The 22086-nt window shown below is 38.1% G+C and overlaps 1 protein-coding gene across 1 annotated transcript in view; it reads right to left on the reverse strand.

The window, feature by feature from the left end:
* The window catches only part of NIBAN1 (niban apoptosis regulator 1), a 152880-nt gene that overhangs the window by 75690 nt on the left and 55104 nt on the right, over positions 1 to 22086 (reverse strand). Inside the window, exons 2-4 of the mRNA XM_004424929.3 lie at positions 15064 to 15194; positions 11765 to 11896; positions 3045 to 3159 (exon numbers count right to left, since the gene is read on the reverse strand). Of these exons, the coding sequence (XP_004424986.2) occupies positions 3045 to 3159; positions 11765 to 11896; positions 15064 to 15194 (378 nt within the window). The remainder of the gene's footprint in view (positions 1 to 3044; positions 3160 to 11764; positions 11897 to 15063; positions 15195 to 22086) is intronic.

Consider the following 22086-nt stretch of genomic DNA (forward strand, 5'->3'; position numbering starts at 1 on the left):
CTCAATAGATGCAGAGAAAGCATTTGACAAGATACAGCATCCATTTATGATAAAAACTCTGAATAAAATGGGTATAGAAGGAAAGTACCTCAACATAATAAAGACCATATATGAGAAACCCACAGCTAATATCATCCTCAATGGTGAAAAACTGAAAGCTATCCCTCTAAGAACAGGAACCAGACAAGGATGCCCACTCTCACCACTCCTATTTAACATAGTACTGGAAGTCCTAGCCAGAGCAATCAGGCAAGAGAAAGAAATAAAGGGGATCCAAATGGGAAAGGAAGAAGTGAAACTCTCACTATTTGCAGATGACATGATTTTATATATAGAAAACCCTAAAGAATCCACCAGAAAACTTTCAGAAGTAATAAATGAATACGGTAAAGTTGCAGGATACAAAATCAACATACAAAAATCAGTTGCATTTCTACACACTAACAACGAAGTAGCAGAAAGAGAAATTAAGAATACAATCCCATTTACAATTGCAACAAAAAGAATAAAATACCTAGGAATAAACTTAACCAAAGAGGTGAAAGATCTGTACACCGAAAACTATAAAACATTGCTGAAAGAAATTGAAGAAGACACAAAGAAATGGAAAGATATTCTGTGCTCTTGGATTGGAAGAATTAACATAGTTAAGATGTCCATACTTCCTAAAGCCATCTATAGATTCAAGGCAATCCCTATCAAAGTTCCAACAACACTTTTCACAGAAATAGAACAAAGTATCCTAAAATTTATATGGAACAACAAAAGACCCCGAATAGCTAAAGGAATCCTGAGAAAAAAGAACAAAGCTGGAGGTATCACACTCTCTGATTTCAAAATATACTACAAAGCTATAGTAACCAAAACAGCATGGTACTGGCACAACAACGGACACACAGATCAATGGAATAGAATCGAAAGCCCAGAAATAAACCCACACATCTATGGACAGCTAATCTTTGACCGAGGAGCCAAGAACTTACAATGGGGAAAAGAAAGTCTCTTCAACAAATAGTGTTGGGAAAACTGGATAGCCACATGTAAAAAAATGAAAGTAGACCCTTACCTTACACCATAGACAGAAATTAACTCCAAATGGATTAAAGACTTGAATGTAAGACCTGAAACTGTGAAACTTCTAGAAGAAAACATAGGCAGTACGCTCTTCAACTTCGGTCTTAGCAACATCTTTTCAAACACCATGTCTGACCGGGCAAGAGAAACAATAGAAAAAATAAACCAATGGGACTACATCAAACTAAAAAGCTTCTGCACAGCAAAGGAAACCATCAACAAAACGAAAAGACAACCTAACAATTGGGAGAAGATATTTGCAAACTGATATTTGCATCTGATAAGGGCTTAATCTCCAAAATATATAAAGAACTCATGCATCTCAACAACAACAAAACTACCAACCCAATTAAAAAATGGGCAAAAGACCTGAACAGACATTTCTCCAAAGAAGATATACAGATGGCCAACAGACACATGAAAAGATGTTCAAAATCACTAACTATCAGGGAAATGCAAATCAAAACTACAATGAGATATCACCTCACACCCGTCAGAATGGCTATAATTAACAAGACAGGAAACCACATGTGTTGGAGAGGATGTGGAGAGAAGGGAACTCTCATACACTGCTAGTGGGAGTGCAAACTGGTGCAGCCACTAGGGAAAACACTATGGAGATTCCTCAAAAAATCAAGGATAGAACTGCCATATGATCCAGCTATTCCACTGCTGGGTATTTATCCAAAGAACTTGAAAACACCAATGCATAAAGATACATGCACCCCTGTGTTCATTGCAGCGTTATTCACAATAGCCAAGACTTGGAAGCAACCTAAGTGCCCATCAAGGGACGAATGGATAAAGAAGATGTGGTATATATACACAATGGAATACTACTCAGCCATAAGAAACGATGAAATCCAGCCATTTGTGACAACATGGATGGACATTGAAGGTATAATGCAAAGTGAAATAAGTCAGAGGGAGAAGGTCAAATACCGTATGATTTCCTTCATCAAGTAGTAGATAATAACAACAATAAACAAACACATAGGGACAGAGATTGGATTGGTGGTTACCAGAGGGGAAGGGGGGAGGGAGGAGGGTGAAAGGCATAATTCGGTACATGTGTGTGGTGATGGGTTGTAATTAGTATTTTGGTGGTGAACATGATGTAATCTATGCAGAAACAGAAGTATAATGATGTACACCTGAAATTTTTACAATGTTATAAACCAATGTTACTGCAATAAACAAAAAATTAAAACAAAAAAATCTAGTCTCCAAATTCTCAGTTCAATGCTCTTTCCGTGGAGTCATTCAGCTATTATTTATAGATATGCTAATTAATGCAACGCTTTTTTACACAGTAGCTGTGAGTTACTGTAATGCTTATTAAAAGTACTTTGTCGATTCAGGATATTTTATTGCATATCATCCTAAAATTAGTAAAATAATATTCCCTGACAGGTCCGGGCTTTCTTACTGAAAGATGGGCTTGTGCATTTCACAGACGGGGTCTTATTTATTTCTGCTGTCCTATTGTGTAGTGCTATAAAGCTTGCAATATATTCCAAAGCCTCAGGATGTCTCACCAATGGTGCATTTTCTATGTGCTAGAAGCACAGTAATTGACTTGTGTATTACTGAATGTGATTTAAAATAATAGAAGCGGTACAATGTTTACCTAAATTAGAGAAACGACATCTTCCATTTGCCTACGGAGAATATGTGTCTAGCCCAGGGTTTCTCAACCTTGGCAACTATTGTTATTTTATGCCAGATAATTCTTCATTGTGAGGGGCTGTCCTGTGCATTAAAGAATGTTTAGCAGCATCACTGGCCTCTACTTACTAAATGCCTGTAGCACCATCCTCCCAAATAGTGACAACCAAAAATGTCTCCAGACACTGTCAAATGTTCCTGAAGAGGGAAATCCCTCCCCCCACCCCATTGAGAACCACTGGTCTAGCTAAACAAAGCAAGTTTAGGAATTTTGCCTTGGGAAAGAATTCTCAGCAACTCACCAATAGGGTCTGGGAAGTGCCGATCAGATAATAAATTGTATTCCTCTTCTGATATTAACACCTTGCCACCAGCTGCAAGAATTCGGCTTTTAGGAGCAGCTCCTCTCTGATAGGCCTGGGAAAGGAAAGGCATAAATGAGTGATTTTTTTTCCCCATTTGTATTTTTGGAAAATAACAAGAATATTAGAAATAGACAGACAAACCCAGACACTTACACTCAGAGGCAGCAATTCCTATACTACGTCATTGAGTAAGAGCCATTGACTTAAAATATATATTTTTTGCATACCTGCTACTTGCAAGGTATTACTTTGGTACTTTTGTGTGCTGATCACAACAGGGTAAGTCACAGTCCCTAATCTCAGGGAGATTCTCTGTAGGTATGTTTCTCAAATGGGGAAAAGAGAATCTCAGTAACTTCTAGAAATTCTGCACCATACTTACCATGTCAGACACTAGCACCTGAATCATTCTAATAACCACAAGGGTGACGACGCATACAGACACTGTGCAAAATGCTTGGAGACTGATGACTCAGGAGACTGCAGGACATGTAACTGCAATTATGGTTGCCATGGGTTCTCACCAAAAACATAAAAGTGTTGCTATGACAAAATATGCCACCACTTTGCCCTCAAGACATGAGACTGTTTTGCAGTAAAATGATCTGGGATGGAAGTGCAACATCTATAACATCAATACAAATTCTGGCCAACAGACAAAAAGCTCTGCTGTTTGGGAAATGTAAGAGGGGCAGAGCATTGCTAAAGCACGAAAGCTGTTAAGCAGATAAACCCACAAGGACATACAGATAAGATAAAATGTAAGTACATGCATCTGATGGGAGGGCTCAAGTCAAGGCAAAATTTTGAGACTAACAAGCTAAAAGCAGGTTGAGAATTGAACCTAGAAACTGTGGGACCCAAAATCTAGAGTGTACTCTTGGGAATAACTAAACTAATGTTGATCAGGGCAAGAAAATCAGAATAACAATAATACATTCTGCGTCTATAGATAGTGACCAAAGAGACTCAAACAAAACAAACTCTCATATCTAAGAAGGTTGTTTTCATACTTGTAAGAACCATTAATCACCTGCTTCAGCACATCAGGGACCCAGAGCATTACAGACAAGAATCTAAAGTTGTGTGAATTTGAGAAAGTCTAGGAGCAATTTGATTCAGACTGGCCCCAAATCTGAATTGTGTTATTTGTTATAACAGACCCCAATCAAGGCTTTTATAAACATTATATTATTTAATCCTCAAAACAGCATTATGAATTAGTTATTATCTCCATTTTATAAAGGAGAAAAATGAAGCCCAAAGAAGTTAAATAACTTGCCAATGGCCCAGTGGCGAGTAGGTGACAAAGCCAGGATTCATGCCAGGATCTGTCCAGCCCCACACACGTATACAGGAAGCAGGAAGTGATTATCAAAGGAGAATGCTTCATTTTTTCCTGCTTAATTACCAGCCAAAACCAGACTCTCAATAAAATAATAGGCAATTTATAGGTACTTAATATCTAACTCTCAGGTATAATAAAAAAAATGCACCCCTCTATAAATTAAAAAAAAAACAGGATATTATTAAAACTTTGAGGAATTATGGCAAGCTGCATGGGCATTTTTTTTAATTTCCAAGTTTTTTTTAATGTTTGGTTATTAGCAAATTCAATGGCCATACCTTAACAAGAGAAACAAGTTCATTTGAAAATGATGAACAAAGCAAAGAAAGCAGTATCGTCCATAAATTGCAAGTTGAGGGACCAGGCTTTAAAAAAATGAAAAGAGGAAAAACACCAAAATTTGACTCAAAATGAAACTTCCGTTAGTGCCAAGTGTGGTGAAAACCTTAATAAATCCAAAAGCAGGCTCTATGAGTGTTTCCTCCCAATTAGTTAGTAGTCATCATACCAACAACTGCAATATTGGGCTCTGCCAGCGCTTGGCCATATGCTAAGTCTTTCGATGCATTCATTTGTTTAATCCTCACCACATAGTGATGAAGAGATCATGCTCAGCATTTTATATATGATGAGAAAACTGAGGCTCGAAGAGATTTATAACTTTCACAAGGACACATATCTAGTAACTGGTAAAGGTGTGATTCAAAGTGCGTAATATTAACCATTACGCATACTGCCTCTTCTCAAGCTTCCCTGAGACAACATTGTAACATGACATACAAAATATAAGGTGATTTGGGGCCAGTGGCATAGTGGTTAAGTTCACGCACTCTGCTTCGGCAGCCTAGGGTTCACAGGTCGGGATACAGGGCGCAGACCAAGGCACCGCTTATGAAGCCATGCTGTGGTGCCGTCCCATATAAAGTAGAGGAAGATGGACACGGATGTTAGCCCAGGGCCAATCTTCCTCAGCAAAAAAAGAGGAGGATTGGCAACAGATGTTAGCTAAGGGCTAATCTTCCTCAAAAAAAAAAAATATATATATAATAGGCATAGGGTGGCTGACTGGATAAAACAACAAGACCCATATATATGCTGCATACAAGAGACACACTTCAGACTTAAAGACACTCACAAACTGAAAGTGAAGGGATGGAAAAAGATACTTGGGAGAAGATATTTACAAACCATACTTCTGATAAGGGCATAATCTCCAAAATATATAAAGAACTCATGCATCTCACCAACAAAAAAACTAACAACCCAATTAAAACATGGGCAAAAGACCTGAACAGACATTTCTCCAAAGAAGATATACAGATGGGCAACAGACACATGAAAAGATGTTCAAAATCACTAACTATCAGGGAAATGCAAATCAAAACTACAATGAGATATCACCTCACGCCCGTCAGAATGGCTATAATTAACAAGACAGGAAACAACAAGTGTTGGAGAGGATGTGGAGAAAAGGGAACTCTCATACACTGCTGGTGGGAGTGCAAACTGGTGCAGCCACTAGGGAAAACACTATGGAGATTCCTCAAAAAATCAAGGATAGAACTACCATATGATCCAGCTATTCCACTGTTGGGTATTTATCCAATGAACTTGAAAACACCAATTTGTAAAGGTACATGCACCCCTGTGTTCATTGCAGCGTTATTCACAATAGCCAAGACTTGGAAGCAACCTAAGTGCCCATCAAGGGACGAATGGATAAAGAAGATGTGGTATATATACACAATGGAATACTACTCAGCCATAAGAAACGATGAAATCCAGCCATTTGTGACAACATGGATGGATATTGAGGGTATAATGCAAAGTGAAATAAGTCAGAGGGAGAAGGTCAAATACCGTATGATTTCCTTCATTAAGTAGTAGATAATAACAACAATAAACAAACACATAGGGACAGAGATTGGATTGGTGGTTACCAGAGGGGAATGGGAGAGGGAGGAGGGTGAAAGGGATAATTCGGTACATGTGTGTGGTGATGGGTTGTAATTAGTATTTTGGTGGTGAACATGATGTAATCTATGCAGAAATAGAAGTACAATGATGTACACCTGAAATTTTTACAATGTTATAAACCAATGTTACTGCAATAAACAAAAAATTAAAAAAAATAAAATAAAAGAATAAAAAATAAATAAATAAAAAAAGAAAAAAGAACAAAAGAAAAAGATACTCCACGCAAATGGCAATGAAAAGAAAGCTGGGGTAGCAATAGTCATATCAGACAAAATAGACTTTAAAACAAAAACTGTAAAAAGAGACAAAGAAGGGCACTACATAATGATCAAGGGAACAACACAACAAGAGGATATAACACCTGTAAATATCTATGCACCCAATGTAGGTGCACTTAAATATATAAAGCAATTATTAACAGACATAAAAACAGAAATAGACAGTAACACAATAATAGTAGGGGACTTTAACACTCCACTTACACCAACGGATAGATCATCCAAACAGAAGATCAATAAGGAAACATCGGCCTTAAATGACACACTAGAACAGATGGACCTAGTAGATATATACAGAGCATTCCATCCAAAAACCAAAGAATACACGTTCCTTTCAAATGCACATGGAACATTCTCCAGGATTGATCACATATTAGGCCATAAAACAAGTCTCCATAAATTTAAGAAGATTGAAATAATACCAAGCATCTTTTCTGACCACAACGGTATGAAACTGGAAATCAACTATAGGAAGAAAATCAGAAGAGCCACAAATACATGGAGATTAAACAAAATTCTACTGAACAACGATTGGGTCAATGAAGAAATCAAAGGAGAAATCAAAAAATACCTGGAGACAAATGAAAATGAAAATATGACATGCCAGAATTTATGGGATACAGCAAAAGCGGTTCTAAGAGGGAAGTTTATAGCAATACAGGCCTATCTCAACAAACAAGAAAAATCTCAAATAAACAATCCAACAATGCACCTAAAGGAACAGGAAAAAGAAGAACAAATAAAGCCCAAAATAGTAGAAGGAGGGAAATAATAAAAATCAGAGCAGAAATAAATGAAATAGAAACTAAAAAAAAATAGGAAAAATTAATAAAACCAAGAGCTGGTTCTTCGAAAAGATAAAGAAAATTGACAAACCTTTAGCTAGACTCACCAAGAAAAAAAGAGAGAAGGCTCAAATAAGTAAAATAAGAAATGAAAGAGGAGAAATTACAACAGACACCTCAGAAATACAAAAGATTATAAGGGAATAGTATGAAAAGCTATATGCCAACAAATTAGACAATCTGGAAGAAATGGATAAATTCTTAGACTCATACAACCTTCCAAAACTGGATCAAGAAGAAATACAGAATTTGAATGCACCAATCACCAGTAAGGAGATCGAAACTGTAATCAAAAACCTCCCCAAAAATAAAAGTCCAGGCCCAGATGGCTTCCCTGGTGAATTCCACCAAACATTCAAAGAAGACTTAATACCTATCCTTCTCAAACTCTTCCAAAAAATTGAGGAGGGGGGGAAGCTCCATAACTCATTCTACGAAGCCAACATTACCCTGATACCAAAATCAGACAAGGACAACACAAAAAAAGAAAATTACAGGCCAATGTCACTGATGAACATCGATGCAAAAATCCTCAACAAAATACTAGCAAATCGCATACAACAATACATTAAAAAGATTATACACCATGATCAAGTGGGACTTATTCCAGGTATGCAGGGATGGTTCAACATTCGCAAATCAATCGACGTAATACACCACATTAATAAAATGAAGAATAAAAATCACATGATCATCTCAATAGATGCAGAGAAAGCATTTGACAAGATACAGCATCCATTTATGATAAAAACTCTGAATAAAATGGGTATAGAAGGAAAGTACCTCAACATAACAAAGGCCATATATAACAAACCCACAGTTAATAACATCCTCAATGGTGAAAAACTGAAAGCTATCCCTCTAAGAACAGGAACCAGACAAGGATGCCCACTCTCACCACTCCTATTTAACATAGTACTGGAAGTCCTAGCCAGAGCAATCAGGCAAGAGAAAGAAATAAAAGAGATCCAAATGGGAAAGGAAGAAGTGAAACTCTCACTATTTGCAGATGACATGATTTTATATATAGAAAACCCTAAAGAATCCACCAGAAAACTTTCAGAAGTAATAAACGAATACGGTGAAGTTGCAGGATACAAAATCAACATACAAAAATCAGTTGCATTTCTATACACTAACAACGAAGTAGCAGAAAGAGAAACTAAGAATACAATCCCATTTACAACTGCAACAAAAAGAATAAAATACCTAGGAATAAACTTAACCAAAGAGGTGAAAGATCTGTACACCGAAAACTATAAAACATTGCTGAAAGAAATTGAAGAAGACACAAAGAAATGGAAAGATATTCCATGCTCTTGGATTGGAAGAATTAACATAGTTAAGATGTCCATACTTCCTAAAGCAATCTATAGATTCAATGCAATCCCTATCAAAGTTCCAACAACAATTTTTCACAGAAATAGAACAAAGAATCCTAAAATTTATATGGAACAACAAAAGACCCCGAATAGCTAAAGGAATCCTGAGAAAAAAGAACAAAGCTGGAGGTATCACACTCCCTGATTTCAAAATATACTACAAAGCTATAGTAACCAAAACAGCATGGTACTGGCACAACAACGGACACACAGATCAATGGAATAGAATCAAAAGCCCAGAAATAAACCCACACATCTATGGACAGCTAATCTTTGACAAAGGAGCCAAGACCATACAATGGAGAAAAGAAAGTCTCTTCAACAAATAGTGTTGGGAAAACTGGATAGCCACATGCAAAAAAATGATAATAGGCCCTTACCTTACACCATAGACAAAAATTAACTCAAAATAGATTAAAGACTTGAATGTAAGACCTGAAACTATGAAACTTCTAGAGGAAAACATAGGCAGTACGCTCTTCGACATCGGTCTTAGCAACATATTTTAAAGCACCATGTTTGACTGGGCAAGAGAAACAATAGAAAAAATAAACAAGTGGGACTACATCAAACTAAAAAGCTTCTGCACAGCAAAGGAAACCATCAACAAAACGAAAAGACAACCTAACAATTGGGAGAAGATATTTGCAAACTGATATTTGCATCTGATAAGGGCTTAATCTCCAAAATATATAAAGAACTCATGCATCTCAACAACAACAAAACTACCAACCCAATTAAAAAATGGGCAAAAGACCTGAACAGACATTTCTCCAAAGAAGATATACAGATGGCCAACAGACACATGAAAAGATGTTCAACATCATTAACTATCAGGGAAATGCAAATCAAAACTACAATGAGATATCACCTCACGCCCGTCAGAATGGCTATAATTAACAAGACAGGAAACAACAAGTGTTGGAGAGGATGTGGAGAGAAGGGAACTCTCATACACTGCTGGTGGGAGTGCAAACTGGTGCAGTCACTATGGAAAACACTATGGAGATTCCTCAAAAAATTAAAGATAGAACTACCATATGATCCAGCTATTCCACTGTTGGGTATTTATCCAAAGAACTTGAAAACACCAATGCATAAAGATGCATGCACCCCTGTGTTCACTGCAGCATTATTCACAATAACCAAGACTTGGAAGCAACCTAAGTGCCCATCAAGGGACGAATGGATAAAGAAGATGTGGTATATATACACAACGTCATACTACTCAGCCATAAGAAACGATGAAATCCAGCCATTTGTGACAACATGGATGGACATTGAGGGTATTATGCAAAGTGAAATAAGTCAGAGGGAGAAGGTCAAATACCATATGATATCCCTCATTAAGTAGTAGATAATAACAACAACAAACAAACACATAAAGACAGAGATTGGATTGGTGGTAACCAGAGGGGAATGGGGGAGGGAGGAGGGCAAAAGGGATAATTCGGCACATGTGTGTGGTGATGGGTTGTAATTAGTATTTGGGTGGTGAACATGATATAATCTATGCAGAAATAGAAGTATAATGATGTACACCTGTAATTTATACAATGTTATAAACCAATGTTACTGCAATAAACAAAAAATAAAAAAATAAAAAATATATATATATGGTGATTTGTTATTAATATCATTATTATTTGTAGTGTATTGATAATTTGCTTCAGAGAACATACCAAGTGTTGAATAAAATCCTAATAGAGATAGGCAGAGAAAATATTAGCTCAATGAATATTGAAAAGAATAAGACCACCCGAGAGAGCATCTGAGCATTGCCTGGTAGCCTGTGAATAAGTTTGTACTACATTTTATTTCTATTTTCCATCAGAAATGGGATGGAAAAACATTGGTCTGCCAGCCTGAAGCCTCTTTCTAACGGTTTAGCATCAGGGGTACTGCTCAGTGTTGAGGTTGTCCTGACTGCTCTTGAACTTAGAGTCAAGAGAGCAGAGTTTTAATCTGTTACTACGTTTAACTGATAAATAGTAACTGTTCCTTTCAAAAGGAGCTTGAGAATCTATGTAGATGAAAAATGTGTACAATACGAGATCTGGAAAAAATCAATGGGATCATTCAGCCTAACTCTCTAGTCTAATTGAAGCCTGAACTAAACTTTAGGTTTCCTAATTCACTGCCCAAGGTTCTTTCTCCTATACCACGCTACATCCCTACTTGTGGAAAGAAATGGAAACCAATAAAAACTGAAGTCCTCCCGGGATGCTAGGCACTTTACACACGTTATCTCATTTTCTCCACATTTTACAGACAAGGAAAATAATGAGATAACCAGGAAAAAGTTAAATGAAAAAAATCCATAAGTGGAATAAAGTATGTGAAATGTCAGAATTCCTAGGAACCCATGCAAATTCTATCACAATCTTATTAAATAACTCCTCAGCCACCTGTCATATAGGAGGCTTGAGACTGGGAAGACATGGAGACACAGAGCAGAGAGGGGGAGCTATCAGGGAGGTGACTGAGACAGACCTCAAGGCTGAAGGATCATAGGAAAGGCTCCCACACTGGTCACTCAGTATAACCCATTTTCACACTCACCTGCAATTACTTGTTCCAAGTCTGTCTTACCCACTAGACTGCAAGCATCTGTCTAATCTACTGCTAAATGCCCAGAACCTTCTATAATACTTTTCACATAATAGGTACTCAATAATACTGAATAATAATTCAGTCTGTTAACTGAAATGAGTACCTGCATGAGCGAGTGCTTACAGAATCAGTCTTGAAGGAGAGGGCATGCCAATCACCCCAGCCAATGTTTAAGAATATTTTGGGAACCAATGGTAACAAGGAAACGTCTTACCTCTTTGTTCTCATAGCTCTCCACAGCAAAATCGTTTTTAACCACAATGTATCTCTCCTTCCATTTCTTTATGTCTTCAGCAAACTGGGATAGCTCTGCTTCATACAAAACAGTTCCAGGCTCCAATGGTGGCTTAAAGAAGATGAATACAATTAACCATCACAACAAAAGATCACATACCCACGCCACCACTAAGTCTATCCATGGTATTTCAAGGAATATTCTAGGAAACTGTCTTGTGCTGAGATCCTGGGGAAACTGTTGCTTCCTTCCCTCCCTCCACACTTGCCTTTCCTTCTCCTCCTGACCAAATACAAATATCTGTCTTATTGGTATTTTTGTGATTTCCATTCCCTTCCATTATGCTACAGGAACAGAAGTATATGGTAGAAAGGATTATAATAATAAAGTTGTGCCTTGTATACCTGTGGCACTTAATAAATCCTTGATAAACTCTGTGGAAGAGAGGGAGTGAGGCAGTTAAGTGTAAGCTGTGGATATTTACCCCAACACCCTGAATATGCCTCAGGGTTAATTCATGAAAAACAGGATAGTTAACAGGCTATTTCCCCTATTTGTCACATCTTCAGGCGCAGCCTCAAGAGTCAGTGCTCAATGGTTCTCCCAGACCCAAAAGTCCTGGGGATCCAGGCTATAAACACCTAACTCATCTCTGTGCTCCTCGAGGAGACCATGTTTGCTCTCTGGTTAAAGAACAAGCAGCCAAGACAGCAAACCTCCGTTCTACCTCTTCTACCTAAAAGTTTGAGGATTTTTTGTTAACCCTGGTGACATATGTGCTGTAGGAGAGTCTCTGTTAGGTTCCTAGTTGGGTCTTCCATTGGGCTAACTGCCTAAGGGATAATTCCCTTCCTGCCTCATGGTGCAATTCCTTTATTATCTCAAAATATAGGAATGGGCCTCCTGTCTTTCATATGTCACTGAATTTACATCTATTTTCCCTTTATTAAAAAGTCATAGTGCCTTTAGAAACTCATCGCTCTACTTTCAAGCAAAATTTGCATGAACCATATGGAGAAGATAGATATGCCAATCTTTCTAAGAATAGTCTAAGGGATGAAATAAATACCCTTACAAATTCCAGGGCTCACTGTTTTGTCCTGACAGATAATGAGGCTCTTGCGGACCTCACTTTTCTCTTTAAATGAGACTGAAACCATATATAAGCTGAACTTGACAGTTCTTATGTACAGCATTTCTTAAACCTGGTCCACTTAAATCAACTAATACACGTTAAAAATGCGGCCTCACCCTAGACTTGCTATATCATAATCTCTGGGGGTGTGGGCCAGAATTTGCATTTTTATCAATGCTCCCTAAATTTTGAGAATAGCTGTTTTTTTGCTTTTGTTTTGTTTTGTTTTTTGGTGAGGAAGATTAGTCCTGAGCTAACATCTATTGCCAATCCTCCTCTTTTTGCTGAGGAAGATTGGCCCTGGGCTAACATCCATGCCCATCTTCCTCCACTTTATACGTGGGACGCCTGCCACAGCATGGCTTGATATGTGGTGCATAGGTCCGCGCCCCAGATCCAAACCTGCAAACCCTGGGGCGTCAAAGCAGAGTGCACAAACTTAACCACTACGCCACCAGGCTGGCCCCAAGAATAGCTGTTTTATGGAGAAAACAATCAGTTATCCTACACACTCATGCTGCTAAATCTATTGGTCAACTTAACCTTTCAGCAGCATTTGACCCATTTGTCACTCCCTCCTTCTTGAATTCCTTCTTTATTTGCCTTCTGGCACATTATACTTTCTGGATTTTTCCCCTATTCCACAGGCTATTTCTTCTGGATTCTTTTCCTTTTTCTGATCTCCAGATGCTGGAGGCGCCAGGGCTAGGTGATGGAATCTCTTTTCTGTGTGCATTCTCCCTCAATTATGTCCCATGGCTTCAAAACTAGTTATAAGCTAACAGCTCCCAAATTTCAACCCTCTAGCCTCAACCTCTCCACTGCACTCCAGATCAGAACATTCAACTACCTACTCAATATTTCCACTGGTATATGTCAAATAAGTATCTTAAACTTAACTTGGCCAAAAGTGAACTCATGATTCCCATCCACCTCTGACTCTTCTATCTGAGTAAAAGGCAACTCTATCCACTTATTTGCTCACGCTAAAAACCAAGAAGTCATCACTGAGTTCTCTCTTCCTCTGTGATCTCATACCCAACCCATCAGCAAGTCTGTCAGCTCTATCTCAAATACATCTTCACTTGGACCTTTCCTCACAACCGTGACCACCACCACCCTGGTCCAATTTGCCATCCTCCTTCTCTTGGACTGCAACAGTGTCCTCTTCTTCAGTCTCCAATTTCACCTCTTGTCCCTCCCCATAGTCTATTTGCTGTAGAGAGACCAGAAAGATCACTCAAAACTGTAAGTCACTCTGTATTCATTACCCTCCAATAACTTCCTATCACACTAAAAATAAAAGCACTTATCGTGGTCTATGGGTCCCTCTCTGTCGCTCTGCAGTCATTTCTCATCCCTTTTCCGTTGCTCACACTGTTCTCAGCACACTACCCTTTCTGATGTGCTGCAGAGTCTTTGCACTTGCTGTTCCATCTGCCTGGAACACTCTTCCCACAGATATTCACACAGCCTACTCTTTTTTCACTCCAGTTTGTACTCATATGTGATCTCCATAGAGGGCTTCTCTGGCCGTCTTCTCTAAAATAAGACTCCTCCTTTATTATTTTTTTTGTAGCATTTCTTATCCCCTGATCTTCATTAGTTTATTTGTTTATTGTTTGTCTCCTACATTTGAATATAAACAGGAAGGAAGAGAATTTGTCTTGTTCCCCAGTTCTTGGAATACGGCCTGGCACATAGTGGGTGTCAATAAATATTTGTTGAGGTTGTGGGTAATGATTATAATGGAGAAAAGGAGAAAGAATAAGTTAGGGGATTAGAAGAGAAAGTCATACTTGATCAATGACCAAAATAAAAATGCCCATAGTACAAGGCACTGAAATTACGACTTTTTTTAATTAAACTTCTCTATAGCAAGTCAAATTTCCTGACATCAAAGCATCAACATGGGAAAAACCTAGTAAAATTAGATCATGCTAGTTTTCTTTTTATATAGATTACACCATCAACAAGAAAACATACACTCTAACTTCCGGGCAAATAGTTGTCTGAGCATGAAATGATTTGAGAATAGATTTTTTTAAACTGCCATTCAAATTATTGTTTATTTTGGAAATATTATGAGTTATAAAGCATTCGTCAGTGGGAGAAATATGTAAAGCAAATGTCCATGAGTTACCTTGGTCTTCAAAAACTGTGATGTTAAATCTCTTTGCTGTTCTACTTCACTGCGTACATGATTGCAGAAGGCCACAGAGTACTGGCGACTGTAGTAGGGACTGAAGTTTTTGATAGCAGCCTCAGTTTTCCCTGGAAAAACATGAAAATGAGAATTTAGAAATGTAGCATCTCTCACAGAATAGACACATATCTACATAATTCTATAAACACCCCTCCAGTCTCCCTAACACCACTGTTTCCCAGGCATTTGTTACTAGCACACATTCCCTGAGAACTTTGATACCCACTGCACATGTCTTTATCACTCCTTCCCCTTCTGGCATCATCCTGAAAGACTTCTGGGTCCCTGTGAACCACTCATCCAGTAACCAATAGAATTTTTCTTTATTTTATGTCAACAACCCATTGCCATGGCCATAAACTCAACCATCCTCCTAATCCTTCTACACTGCCATTCTACCTCACCCCGTTCTCCACTTCGACTTGCTCTTCATTACCCTCTACTTCCAGTCATTCAAATCCCAAACAACAATAATCCTGGGGTCCACCATTTCAACTCGGCACACACATCACTCCGTTTTTCTTCAGATCCCCGAGGCTGCTCCTCTAGTCTTGCTAATCCACAGCCCTGGATAAAATCAACAAACTGTTTCTTCTAGTTCTGCTCCTATGTTTCTGGCTTAAAAGTTTTTGTGATTCAAAGCATTATATAATTACCATGAGGTAGAGGGAAATGCTTTGGTTTAAGAATCTAGAGACCCAAGTTCTGGTCCCAGTTCTAGCGAGATAGAAAACAGCTATTCGACCTCAGTCATCACTCATTCTCTCTGGGCTCCAGTGTCCCTAACTATGTAGGAAGGTGCTCACTAGTCCACACTTTTCTTGGAAGCTATGTGACAATGAAGTATACCCATGGAAGTACAGCCACCTCACATTAGTGACCAGCAACTGCAATGTGGTCTCTCAGCACCAGAAGAAAATAAAGCCCAGGACCAACCATGTGGGGGGACCTGAGGACTTGAGATGGAGGGAGAGGGAGAGTCAGGCACGGGGAATATTCTTGAGCTTTTCTAACCCGTGTTTAGCTTTCGATAGTAGGGAAGTTGCAAAGGAGAAGGAGAAATAGGGGATAAAGGGCAAAGGAACACTCTGTGAGGATTAGAAATCCTCACAATGTTTCAAGGACTTGCTACAGAGCATAGAAATAAATACAGGTCCCACTGACTGTGCTTACAAGCTGCTGGTCCTTGGAATAAGACATTAGCTTGAGAAAATATATACCTGATATAACATTCCAAAATACTTTTAAATACTTTCATGTGAACTTGGCATAATTTTTGTTTTCAAATTTGATATTACAGTCACAGAGAAATATTAAAATATAACATACTGGCAAGATTTGTTTAGAGCTATTATGCATAGAAAATTTCAAAAATTAGTGGAGTTCTAACCACATAGATGGAGATAATACAAGAACCTTGAATCTATAGCTGCCAACTGTCTTTTTTAGTTTTTAATTACTTTTTTTATTAATGTAACATTGGTTTATAACATTATACAAATTTCAGGTGTACATCATTATATTTTGATTTCTGTGAAGACTATGTCGTGTTCACCACCCAAAGTCTAATTGCCATCCATCACTGTACACATGTGGTCTTTTACCCCTTTCACTTCTATACCTATGGAATCACAGCCCAACATACTCATAGTGTATAAATATTCTCTGTATATGGAGAATCCTAATTTAGCTCAGGTATTTAGGTCTCATAATATGTATGAGGTAAAGGAGAATTCTTGCGTATTCCCTCAGTGAAATGACATTTTCTGCTCATATTTATGGGCTTTAATAATTATTACTTGCAAGTTTCTTTGAGATCCACTAATAATAGGTTCTGTAGAAATGCAAATAAAAGCTCCTATAATTTGAATCAGGCATGCTTTTGCTTGCTCTGTGAGTTTATGGTATTACGATTAATCAGTATTTACATAATACTTTAATATACTCTGGCTTTGTAACTATCTAATTGGTTATTATTTTTATTAGCTTTTATATAGTGAACAAGAAATAAAATTCTATATCCCTGTCTATAATTTTCTTACAAAGGAGTGGGACATCTTTGAGAATTCCCACAATGAGAATGTCTCAGCTCACTGAAACATATAAACGTTTAACAAAATTTGCCCTTTAGGTCTAAGTGACCACTATTTTGTCTATCAAAAGAGATGCTTGTTAATTTCTGATGCTAATTTTTGCACTCTTACAAGCACTTGGATTTAAATGAAAGGAGGTGGATGTCATTTTATGATGAGCTCTAAAAAGCTTTGAAACTTGATTTCCTGCCACATCACAAAGCCTGCCTCAAGGATGCCCTGCTTCTACTGAGGTGCTATGATGACACCACTCCCTCCCAATGTATGAGAAATGTGCTTCTGTGATTTGAATATTTGCATATGGTACCACCGACCCATCATCCACCAGGCAGCGTTTATAAAAAAAGGATTATAGCTTCCTTGGGTAATTAACCTAATGACTGGTTCAAAACGTGAATACAACAGCTAGTTTCAGGGTGAAATCACAAGTTCTAGGGGAAAAAGAACCCAAAGTGATTCCCAAAATGTATCCTGATTTTAGATTAAGCCTATATAAACCAAAATAAAGGAATGCCCAATGTAGGAATCTTGACAATTAGAGAAAAGCCTGGTGTTGGGACAAAATATCCCTGTGGTTAGGAAGATGGACTCTGGAGCACACAGACATGGGTTTGAGTCCCATCTCTGCTACTTACCAGCAGTGGGACCTCATTCAATTCACTTCCCCTAGTATAAAATGCAAATAATAAGAGGAGCAAACTCACAGTGTTATGGTAGTAATTACATGAAATAATGCAGTCAAGTGCTCAGCTCTATAGCTGGCACGTAGACAGTGTTCAACAATCCACAGTAATTAAATCAATGATGATAATGGTGATGATGGAGCACTCAAGCCAACCACCAGGGGAAGGTCCTTCAGCTGAACTAAGGAAGCAAGGAGAAGCCAAAAGCAGGCTGTCTACTGTAACTCCAACTGGGGCCATGCTGCCCAGCTGCATACACAAGAGCCGTCTCACTCATTGCAGGCTCGAAACAAACATAACCCACGTTTTCACAGACGTCAGGAACACTTACCGGCACATAAGAGGCCCTAAGTGCATCCTTGATTAAATCCAACTAAATAAAACATTAGCATTAATGAGCCGAAGCAAAAAGCATGAGTTAGTAGCTGTGTTACATCGAGTAACTCGAGGCTCTCTCTGAGCCTCGATTTTCTCACCTATTAAATGGGGTTAATAATATGCCCATTTTCACAGGGTTTTGTGAGGATTAAATGAGATATTCTGTGGGTAAAAAAGTGCCCAGAGCAGTGCCTGATACTTTAGTTGCTCAATAAATTTTGACTATTATTACTGTTATTTAATATTCCACCGTGAAAACATTCAAATAAGTGGATCACCCACAGGCACCACATAAAATAACCTCAGCTGAAACCAGCTTGTTTTCCACAATTTTTCAAGATTCTTAGGCACTGAATTGCCTTCATCCTCCCCCCCATTTAGTATCACATTCCTTTTCCTAAATTGTTTGTAAAACACAGTGCCAAGTCTTTCACTAAAAAGAGGTTACTCAATAATAGAAACACTAGAACCAATGGAAGGGCTTTTTCCCCGTTTTGGTATAGCAGCATTTTTGGCACAGGCCTATTTCTTTTAAACCTATTATTATTGCAGCCTGTGCTGGGCACAGTATTGGTACAACCAGCTTGACCAGGCTGCTCATAACACCCTTCAGGGTGATCATCACTAAAGCTAAAAGAAGCCTTTTCAACAGCTCTGTCCACAACACTTAGCTTCAGTTCAATTTTGTAAAAGTAAGAAAAGTATCTTCTGGCCCTTTTAAAACCATTTGAATTCATACAGACTCAAAGACTCAGCACTATCATTTGATGCCTTCTCCCTCACATCCATATTCAATCGTCAGATCTCATCACTTCTATTTCCACAATATTTCTTGAGTCCATCGCCCTTTCTCCATCCCAACCACCACACCTTCAATCAAGTATTTATTATCTCTCAACAACATAGTGAAAGTCTCTTAATCTGCCCTATCTCAGCATCACAGCAGAGCAAAAAAACTTACTAGCTCTCAGCTCTAAAAGGGGAACAAAAAAGCCAAAACCAGGGTGGGAGGGAGGAGTGCCAGCGCTGACACACAGATCCTAGAGGATTGTAGGTAATAAGGCAAATCTTGGTCTGTGTGGCAGAAGTAGATTCTGTGAAATGGCCAGAGTGAGGCCAGGGCTGAAGGAGCTGAATCCAAGTTGGCTACCATCGTCCCACTCAAAAGAAAGCCAGCAGAAGTTACCAGGGCCCAGATGTTAGAGGAACCGTCCTTCAGAACCAAGTCTTGCCATTAATGCTCCTAGGGAACTTTTGAAAGCCATAAGAGGCACACCTCATAGTCCTAGAGGCACAATCCTCTGTGTCCTGGCCAGACAAATTTCATTTGACATGTTGCAGCAAGATCTGTCAGTACCTTTGTAAAAACCTTCAACAGTCCCCACTGCCTAGAGTAATAACCAAAGGCCCTGTGATCTGGCCCCAACTGTCCTTATTTCCCACCTCTCCTGCTCAAACTACACCTCCTGTCCTCTGTACATGCCCATGCCTTCACTCCTCTTTTCTCCCCCTAAATGCCCCGCCAGCCATTTTCGATCCTTCAAGCCCAGATGGCACTCCCAAGCCGAGAAGAAGCCATTTTGGCTTTCCCCAGCTGGAAACAATCTCACCTTCTTTGGCTTTCTCCCAAAACTGTGCAACACTTTTGCTACAGCTGTTTAAATATAGTTTATCTCTCCTCCAAGGGTATACCATATTTATGTACTCAGCAAACATTTGTTGAACGAATGAAAGAATAGTTGAGCAATATTTAAGAGTAAAGCAAATGACAATGCATTATAATCATGAAACCCAAGCCAACGCCTCAAGAAAGGAGAAAGGTACAGTTCTCAGCTTGAATATTCATTATTAAAAATATCCACTCTCCAAGCTCAACTCATTTGTTTTTTTTAAAAATCACACTCTTACAAATTAATTCCTTTTAAGCTTTTAGATGAATTTATCCATGAAATTATATGTGGGGAATTATTTACAAACAAAAGCCTTTCTTGGTTTGTTTGTTTATTTTCCTTGATCAGTCTGTAAACACGGGAAATATATAAGGGTCTAAATAAAACATATGAAGTCTGAAGAACCTGACAGATTTGTATATCTTCTTATTCTAGAAAGTTCTTTGTTAACTTTCCAGTTCTGTAGTAGTTCAACTCAAATTTACTCTTTATCAATAGTTTTCTCCTTTGAAAGATATTGTTTCTAGTGGATTATTCCTAGTTCATCATCATTCCCAGTGTCAACACAAATATGAGATATTCTAAAATTTTCTCTAAAACATTCAGATTCCTCCCTGGTTCAATCACTTTTAGAAAAGTGGCTCATAAGTACAGAAAGATATAAAAGATCTAAACACTACTTTTGCTGTATTTCCTTCTAATCTTTTTTTACAATTTTTTTAAATAGTTGAGATGATTATATTTTGTATCCAGTTTTATTTACTTGACATTTCATCTTCGGTTTTTCCTATGACGTTACCAAAAACAAAAATCACAGTTTTCAGATGTTGTATTTTTATTGTTACTATGAAGGAGAAATACCTAGAAATAAAAAGATAGATTTATTTTAACAAAGTAGCTATTTCCTGGGAACTAAAGCGAATCCACAGATGAGGAGAGGATCTACGCCTGTGGCACAGTTTCTTAAAAATTGTTGAAGTTTTAGGTAAAGATTAATTTGGGGGAATAAGAGAAGAGGTTCTAAAAAGTAAAATATTTTTAATATTTATAAAATAGAGTATAATATTCACTATTATATATTTTCCTCAGAGTTCCTCAAATTATACAAGTTTAAAAGCCCTGATGAATTAGAACATCAGCTATAGTCTCAGGTTTTTTGCACCTTAGGGTGGAGAAATCAGAAATCCCAATTCACAATATAAAGGTGCAAAAATCTAATTACACAGAATCATGCCCAAGGATTCTCTCTCTCTTCTAGCAAATGCCTTAGAGAATGGGGATAAATTGGATTCTCCATAATTGAACTAAATGGTGTGTTTTATTTTTTTTAAGCACATTTATTATTGGTGCTGACTGATAGGTTTTTGAATAGACTCTACTAGGAAAAGTCAAAAATTCTTCATGGGCAGCTTTGATGCCAGTAAGTCCCTGCATCCTACTCGGCAGCAATTTCACTTTGAGTTAAAAACAAGAGACATATAAATCAACTTAAGTTCTCTGTGATTTACTTCAGATATTAATTCACAGAAGAGAAGCATACAAACACACTCCCAAGAATTTATATTAAATATATCAAAGTCATGCCAAGACCCTCCCTGGACTCAGAAAGCATCTGGATAGAAAGCAGACGGGCCTCGGAACAAAGGATAGAACAGTTTCCTCTTTTCCAAAACTCACACTCATAGAGATCCAAAACTCTGAGTTAAGCCTGTAATGGACTTGCCCATGGACTGTTAGAGACCCTCAATTTTTCCCAATCCCTGTTCTAAAGGCAGGCCCTGTATCCTTAATATGGCCACAAACCTTAGCCCATTAAGGGCATTCAATGAATCTACACGTACTTACAGATTGCACGTAAGGAACCAGGCACCAGCTCCAGGGGGAGAGCAGAAGCAAAAACGATGTTTCCCACAAATGACCACAGCGACTGACATAAATTAGGGTTCCCATCTGCACTAGTATTTAGTGGAAGAAAAGCTTCACAGGTTAATATAAGTAAGAGAAATGGGGGAGACATCAAGGGAGGAAAAACACACTACCATTTTATACGTTACAATTCCCACTATCTTATTCTATGGAAAAATAAAAACCCCACTGCGGTCAGCTAGAAAGAATAGCTTTCTAGAACTGTAAGAC

The sequence above is a fragment of the Ceratotherium simum genome, chromosome 2 (assembly GCF_057802395.1).
Source record: "Ceratotherium simum simum isolate JZ-2026a chromosome 2, ASM5780239v1, whole genome shotgun sequence".
Lineage (NCBI taxonomy): Eukaryota > Metazoa > Chordata > Mammalia > Perissodactyla > Rhinocerotidae > Ceratotherium > Ceratotherium simum.